Below are 8,604 nucleotides of genomic sequence, written 5' to 3' on the forward strand. Positions count from 1 at the left end.
TTCATCATAAAGACCACTGAAAAGTATACGTAAAAATAATTTCATTTATGTTTATCAAGATGGAGTAAATGCAGTCACGTGCAGTTTCTTATGATGTGCTGCCGACTTACAAAAACAGTAAGCAAAGAATCCAGTCATAGTATGCTGATTTGGGGTCGAGTCGTCCTAAGCCTTTGCTCTTGGCTATCAAACTTTCAGCATTAAAACTCATACCTGCTCAAAGTTTAGACAATTTCCATCATTTTGATTCCAGTGCATCCACATGTACACCAAAAATAGCAGGTTTTTTCCACCCTAAAATACACAGAATTACATTAGTAGATCGAAAGTGCTAATAGGGTACTGATTCAATGTTTGGTGTACAGTACAGCGTTAGGCTAGGCTACCCTGATAGATCAGTCATGACGTTAAAACTAGGTCAGTCATGACGTTAGAAGTATGTGTATTTTATGCTTTAATAAGATGAATTTACATGTATTATTCCCTGCTGGAGCTTCTTAGTGTTGTCATATCACTCTGCTAATTATTATTAAGGTATGCTCTGTACTTGCCTTCTAATGTTATGGTTAAGGGTTTAACACCGCCGTATGCAGCGGTGTTTGCTGCAAAGCGCGATACCACTGAGCCTTGTTCCGTTCCGAGTCAGATTTGATGAGGTATGAAAGAAGGTTCAGCTGTATGGTGTGGTACACAACAAGTACGTAGGCAAGTGTGCCAATTTCTGTCTATTCTGCCATCAAAAATGAAAAAAATTTGGAAAACGGCATATTTCGTTCTGTGGTTCTTTTTCACCCCCTTACGGGCGTCATGAATTTTAGACTAATCAATGTTCTTTGATCCTTGCATGTTCTTTGTAATACATGCGGGCAGAAATGAGTGTGGCGTCGCGCAGAATTTCCTTTTTATTTCACCACGCTGACGAAAGTGACCACCATACAGTAAGAAACTGTCGTGGAATATTGTGAAAGGGGTATATTCTTTGGTATTTATAGCGCTCGTGTAAAGAAGTATATGGCTTGTAGTCATATTAAATGTTTTACTCGATATATTCTGCATATGCGTCTTGTCGTTGGACTAAAATTCAGTCACCCCTCCCGAACGGCCACGTTATTGTGCATCTTTTGTTTCCACTAAAGATCCAGACACACCAGTCATCTTGTGCATGAGAGCGGAGTTATCGTAGTCCTATATCGACCCTCCCCTGCGACCATTGACAACTAAAATATTTTTAATTATTGACTGCAGTGCAAGTGTGCACGAGCGACGTATACCGTTACTAAATAAACACTGCACTTGCACGACTAAGATATGTTGGCTTGTTATGACAAGGCGCATTAGTCTGTTGAGGATAAGTAGAGCAAAGTTCACGCCTTATAAAAAGATTGTATTGACTTTAAAAGTGGAAAAGTATAGAGCCAATACAGCCCGGGATTGTGTAACAACGTGTTTGTACCTCAACCGTTCAATAGCCATGACCATCGCCTTGGGCAACAAATACAAATAAAATACACAAACACGAAAAAAATCCTTGCTGTTAGATTTACAGTTGTAGGTCTGTCCAACGGAACTATCTGACGCAATTAGCCTGTGGAGTTGTAAATGCAGAGAACTATCTAAAAGAAGCTGAACAACGAGCAATTGCACTATTCCAAACCAGGACTTCAAGCCAAGTAAGTATCACGAAATATAGCAAAAAATGTTACTGAAATGCGACGTCGAAAGTTATTTCCAGGGACTCTATCGATCTGTACAGATGTATCAATATCATGTGGCTGTGCACTTGTATAGTTTCACTTGCAAAATCGTCTACAGAATCCATGAGTTTCCCACCAATGAGGTCCCTGTGCGTTTAAGCCCACATAATGCTGCTTTTCTCCGACCCTATGTGGGAAGGTCTGTCAGCAACCTGAGGATGGTTGCGAGTTTCCCGAGGGCTCTGTTCGGTTTCCTCCCACCATAATACAGACCGCCTCCGTATAAGTGAAATATTCTTGAGCACGGCTTAATACACCAATCAAATAAATAAATCAATAAATCGTGTACGATACAACTTATCAATCTCTTGGTTTACCGCTACTCAAAAGTTTCACAATTCCTGATTCCACTGTAACCAATTTAAACTCGAGGCAATGAAATGTCTGTAACAATATTTGTGCTTGCTATTCAAGATGTATTGTTATAATTAACACATGTACATAGCACATGTACTCTGTCACGTTAGTTTATAACATAAATCACATCACATTCCGTTGCATGAGTGATTTGTGCTACTTGTAACAACTTTATCATTTTTCATTTCCCGATATTCATAAAGACCTCGCCGATATTACCTGTCTTTGTTTTAGAGAATTCAGACACTCAGAAGTAGCCTTAGTCGGTTGCGTTTGAGCAGAAATTTCCTTGGCAAAGTCTTCAAAGTGCTCGATTCATACATTAATCCAACAAAAATGGCAATGTCACAAAAACGAGACAATGGTTCTGCTGCCTTGTCAACCATGGACGCTACAAACCTCTGGCGACATTTGACTGAAGAGAATTTGGAGACAGATGAAATCATTGAAATAATCAGAAATGGGAAAACCGGATTCATTTCTCAACGTCGCAAGGATGAACAGCCTGGTTACGAAGGTCGTTTGCCTTTCCACGTAGCCATTGCCAGAGAACAGATAAAAATAGTTCATGTAATGCTCGATCAGATTGAAAACACCGATTTGGATTCACTTAAAGACGTATTTCAACAGAAAGCAACGGGAACAGAATTTCTAGATACGGTGATGTCGGGACAAATTCCATTGTCCATTGCTGCTTTGACCTTCAATAAAGAGATCATGAGACTGCTGCTTGATTACGGAGCTGACATTGACTTTGTCAACGGCTACGAAGAAAATGTGTTTCATTCCCTTGTCCGCTACTGTAATCCTGAAAACGTCTGCAATGTCTGGGACACTATCGTATTCCTGTGTAAGGGGTGTGGAACTGAGCAAGGCATCATAACGCCTATGTGGAGGAAACTCAGTGTGGAAGGGCATACTCCTCTCACATTGGCTGTTCTGTGCGGACAGCACGAGCTGTTTGGTAAAATTCTCTCGCTTCAGGGCATATTCGAACGGTCTAAAAGCACAGAGGGTATGAGTGACGTTAAGGAAGTTGACATCACTGAGATTGACACTTTAGCTTACGAGGTATACCACAAAACAAACTTGCCGCCATATGCAGACAGTCCTCAGCAACCAAAGTCAGTTTTCAAGACGGTATTTGCCCTGGACCGACGAAGCACTGAAAACTTTGTAGATCACTACGCTGTGAGAAAGTGTGTCATTGAAAAATGGAAAACATACCGGATACCGTATTACTTGTGGGCATGCTTCCATCTTCTGCTCGTTGCTATTGTTAGCTTGGCTGGCATCAAAAGATCCGGCGGGTTGGAGTGGCTTCACGCCTCAGCAAGTTGGATTCCGCTCATCTTTAATCTCATATACGCCATTCTTAAACTGGTCGCCATATATTACCAAGTTAAACACCGCTGTTCTCTGCCTAGGAGTAAGGGTAAATTTTCATCCAGAATTCAGTCTGCCTTCAACGAATTACACGACGGGTTGTACTTGATACTGTTGGGGGTATCCGCTGTTACGTCAATAGTTGATCACATCTGGTTCTTTGCCACTTCCGCTACGGGCACAGCATCACATTTCTTTTTAGTGTTTGCCCTTCTCAGCGACTTCTGTTTCATTTCTTTCTTTGTTCGCACGTTGAAGCATTTCAGTTTCTTCACTGTTATGATTCAACGAGTAATATTCCGCGATCTACTTCGATTTCTCTTTTTTATTATAGTAAACATTGTCGGGTTTACTGTCGTCATGTTTTTAATTTGGAATGTGCCGGAGGAAGGTCAAACGGGCCAACACTTTTTAAATCTCACGGTAGCCATGATTTCCCTCATGCTAGGCCTGGACGACGTCAGTCTAGACATGGCCCGGGAACCAGGTTTGTCTCGTGTCGTATACTACCTATTTGTGATAAGCTGTTACATTATAGCCCTGAACGTTCTCATTGCCTTAATATCTGGCACATGCGACGAACTGACCCCCAAAAAGCTCGTAATATGGAAAATACAAATGCTGTCCGTCATCGTCTTCTTGGATAATATACGCTTTCTGCCAGAGACATTTCGCGGAAAGGCTGGAAAAAAAGATCGCAACATGAGGACATGGTTATCTGTGAAACTAAGGGAGCGCCAATCGACGTACGAATCAAAGAAAAGACCAAAAGTACCTAAGATGTCTAGGAAAAAGAAGCCAAACGCTAGGCGACTGTATAGACCCAGCGCCACCAGTCCAACAATAGAGATCACCCAATCAAAGCTAGATCGGGAATAGAAGGATTCTTTACCTGGGAACACTTACATCTAAAAATGTCGACGTCTATGTTTTTTTTAAAATTTTTTTTATTATTTTTTATTTTGCGAGTCGCCTATATTCAGTTGTCTGTAAAATAATTCATACTCACTACCAACATTGCTTTCAGTCAGTGACACGTAACAATACAAGCTCTACACATGCCTGAAGTTCTTACTCTTTTTGAAGTTGCAAAAATAATGAAGATTGAACGTTTCTTCTTCTTGATAATGTTAAACTCCATAAGTCTTGTTTCGACACCAAGAACTCGGATGAGGTCATAATTGGTCAGAAACAAGTGACATGCTGAGCAATGGGCGTGCAGAGTAATTTGTTTTACAACAGGTGCACTGACATGCGGTTAGGACAAACAGCATACAGTTACACTGCGTTCATGACAGCCTCCACGAATTGACTACTCTGTATCGGAGAATTCCCTGACATGCAACTCCAAAATCATTCTGCCGTTAGATTATACACTAGAAGATATAACATATAATTCATCTATTTAGGTTATCATGACAGTGTCAGAAGCTGGGCTTAGAGTGAAGTCGATAGGAGCTTTGGTAACTGGTGTCCCCTTCCCTCAGAACATACCGGACCTCGAACATTCCTCAGTATGCCATTTGTTTTGAACAATTATGACCCGAGGCAATGAGTTCTTGCCTTCGAAACTGTGCTATATCAAGTTTAACATTATGAATGAGGAAAAGTGTTCAAACTTCATTTTCTTTGCAGTGATATGAATTTTCAATATATTGATGTGTACAGATTGTGTTGTCACGTGTCACTGATAAAAACAACGTTTGTAGAGGGTATGGCTAATTTTAAAGATGGCTGAATATGGGTAAATATCGCTAAAAGAAATAGATTATCTTTATTTATTTGATTTATGTTTTACGTTGGTCTCAAGAATATTTCACTTATACAACGGCGGCCCCCATTAAGGTGGGATAAATGCGGGCAGAGCCCAGGAGAAACCCACGACCATCCGCAGGTTGCTGGGAGACCTTCCCGCGTACGGTTGGAGAGGAAATAGACTATAGTGAGGCCAGGTAATACTTCTTAATTGTTTTCTTCTGCATATATAAAATTGTGTAAAACATGGCCATCTTTTTGTTCAGGTGCGTCATCTACAGATACACGATGTTTTGATTAGTTCAACCGCTGCAACATTTATCTTCGTGACGTTTTGCTTTTTGTTTTTTGTTTTGTTTTTTTTTGCTTTGAAGTGAAGTTTAAGCAACATTATTCAAAACATTTACCAGAGAAGTGTTGTCGACTATATGATGGACTAGGCCGACAGTTCGTGCGATGATATGGATGCTATTATACCAGAAGACAACAAAAATATAAATTCTCCTATATTTACTCAATGTGCTGGATGAAAAACGCGAGGAGAAATTATAACCCAAATTTATGTAATTGCAAGAAAATATTTTTGCCCTTCTAACTTGCTTTGATCTTCGTCGAATGAGAAGTGAGTTTTTCTACAGCCTCAAAGTCACCTTGCGATGTCATCAGTTGCACGGTAGTATATTCGCCCAGCCCAAACGACATCTACATTACCCTCCCCCACCCCCAAATAACAATCATTATTTCTAGACGTTATGGCAGTAAACGTTTTTATGTTTTTTGTATATCATTATATAAGAATGACTATAGATCTCACTATTTTCGTATTTTGTCGGTGCCAGGTACATGCCGAATAATGATCATACTATAACTTCAGTAAGTGGGAAGGTCTTCCAGCTACCTGCCTATGGTCGTGGGTTTCCCCCGGGCTCTGCCCTGTTTTCTCCACCATAACGCTGGCCGCCGCCGCTTAAATAGTTAAATACTCTTGAACAAGGCGTGAAGCACCATTTACAGAAGTAATAAAATAATATCACTTCAAACGTTCAAGAATGTTATTCAGTGTACCTTAGGATACAAACGTTTATGTTTGCTGTCACAGATAATAAGTTCGTGTCTGATAAGAAATAATGGGCATTGTCTAAACGTTAGGCTGGTATTGGTTTGCCTGACGAAACTTTGAAACTCTTTGCGAGAGAATGTCAGATGTCAAACAGTTGTGAGGATAAGAGTGACATACCCCTAGGTGTCTATCACATCTACTGGCACAGGCAGGTGAGGTGTTCGGGAATTTATGGTTGTTTATCAGAGCTTGTTCAGAGTAAACATTGAATTGTTTGTGGCTGAGTCAAAGCCAAAGATAACGTTGTAACTTATGGGAATGAATATAAGGATTTGATGTCATGCATTAGACACAGATTACTATGCGTATAATTAATGCTACATGCATAAAGAAACTTTCTCAGCTTGCTATAAAACATCGGTTTATACTTTGTATTTTTCTAATTTACAATTCTGATGACATCGTGCTTGATAGTTATGCTCTTTTATATCAATATATTAAAAGATTGGGTGTACTTCCGGCAAGGCCGACACTGTTTATTCAGATTCTATCGCTGTTCGGGGTAAGAAATAAACATTGTTGTACTGTGTGTTTTGCTCGTATTACTGCTAATTAAATTGTGTTTTTTGACAAATGTTTAATGCGCAATGTTTAGTTATTTTGGTAGTTCCTTTAATTTTTCAGTTTTACGACAAATATAACAGTTCAGCAGGAGTTTTGAGCTAAATGCGTAAGATGCATTTCAAACTTTGATATTCAAATGATTTTGGGTTTGGATATACCAATTTTCATAATTTAGTTAACATTTTAACTGAACATAAAATGTAATTCTGGCTAATTTCAAATTCTTCTTGACACATTTTCGGTACTACAAAATACTGTTGTCTTACAGTAAAATCAAAATTCTACAAATATTTTGCCCGTCACAATATCCAACATTTTATGTGGTAACCATATAGTGTACATTGTCTGTACAAACAAATCTTTACCCGGCAATAATGGACGTGGAATGTCATAAACGCAACAGAGAATGTTTAACTGAGAATTTCACTTGATTAATTGATACCGGTCCTTTTTAATTTTAAATTTTAAATTTCAGTTCGCACGAATATTCACTTGGATAATAGCGGACAAAATCGTGGGGTGTGACACAGAACAAAGCCGATGCATGGCATAGAACACAAATTTTAAAATTTATGGTAGACCTGGTTATTTATTTTATTTATTTATTTGATTTGCTGATTGAAGTATTCGTGAATTGTGAATAGTGATGTTAAGTGTTTAAGCTAATAATACAGAAACGATCCAAAGATTTAACGCAGCTGGGGTCTTATTGGAAGGTAGGAGATGTGCATATTTCGCTTATACAAAGGCGACCAGCATAATGGTGGGATGAAATCAGGCAGAGCCAGTGGGAAATCCACGACCATTCGCAGATTGCCGAAAGACTTTGCTGAAAAACATTATGTTTCATAAATCCTTCAACGTCATAGACAAAATTTGTTCATTTTAATATATGATTGCAGTTGCGTTTAAATATGAACGGAGGAAACCGGAGTGCTTGGAATAAACGACCCACTTTGGGTAAGTTATTGACGGTCTTTCCCAAGTACAGAAATGTACACCATATACTGGTGGAAGACATGTGTAATGGAAATTATCTAAACATTAGGCTGGTATGGGTTTGACTGATGAACATTCAAAATTCTTCGCGGGAGGATGTAAGATGTTAGTCAGGCGGTCATGATCAGAATGACGTCCCTTTGATGTTGCCTGGTGCCCGTGATAGCTGCTACACTTAGCATTGAAAGGTTTAGATTTTGATGATCAAGCAGTTTCAACAATTTTTGATCAGGGTAGGCATCAATGCCTCCAGGCCATGGAATGCCAGGAGTACGCCAAAGCGAATGGTAAAACCGTAGTGACCCCAAGGTCAGTAAGAGCGGGAGAATCAACAGCTCTCCAGTTCAAGGTCGGGATTATAAGGACAGGAAATTTTTTAAGTCTAATTAGGTGATAAATATGCCACACGACCGTTTATTTATTGGATTGGTGTTTTACGTCGTACTCAAGAATATGATTATGAAGGGAGGAAACCGGGTAAAGCCCGGCGGAAACCCAGGACCATCCACAGGCTGCTGGCAGACCTTCCCACGTACGGTAGGAGAGGAAGTCAGCATGAGCTCGACTTAAACTCACGGCGACCACCTTGGTGAGAGGCTCATTGTGCCGCACTGACGCACTAACCACCTCGGCCACGAACGATCCATCAGACGACCGTTTTGGTGCACA

The 8,604-nt window shown here is 39.9% G+C and overlaps 1 protein-coding gene across 1 annotated transcript; it reads left to right on the top strand.

The window, feature by feature from the left end:
* Positions 1–1,570: 1,570 nt before the first annotated feature.
* On the top strand, positions 1,571–6,870 carry LOC135463884 (transient receptor potential cation channel subfamily V member 6-like). Its single transcript, XM_064741344.1, has 2 exons — positions 1,571–1,670; positions 2,346–6,870. The coding sequence occupies exon 2, from the start codon at positions 2,448–2,450 to the stop codon at positions 4,374–4,376; it is 1,929 nt and encodes a 642-aa protein (XP_064597414.1). The 5' UTR covers positions 1,571–1,670; positions 2,346–2,447; the 3' UTR covers positions 4,377–6,870.
* Positions 6,871–8,604: the final 1,734 nt, after the last annotated feature.

This window comes from Liolophura sinensis, chromosome 3 (assembly GCF_032854445.1).
Source record: "Liolophura sinensis isolate JHLJ2023 chromosome 3, CUHK_Ljap_v2, whole genome shotgun sequence".
Classification (NCBI taxonomy): Eukaryota; Metazoa; Mollusca; class Polyplacophora; order Chitonida; family Chitonidae; genus Liolophura; species Liolophura sinensis.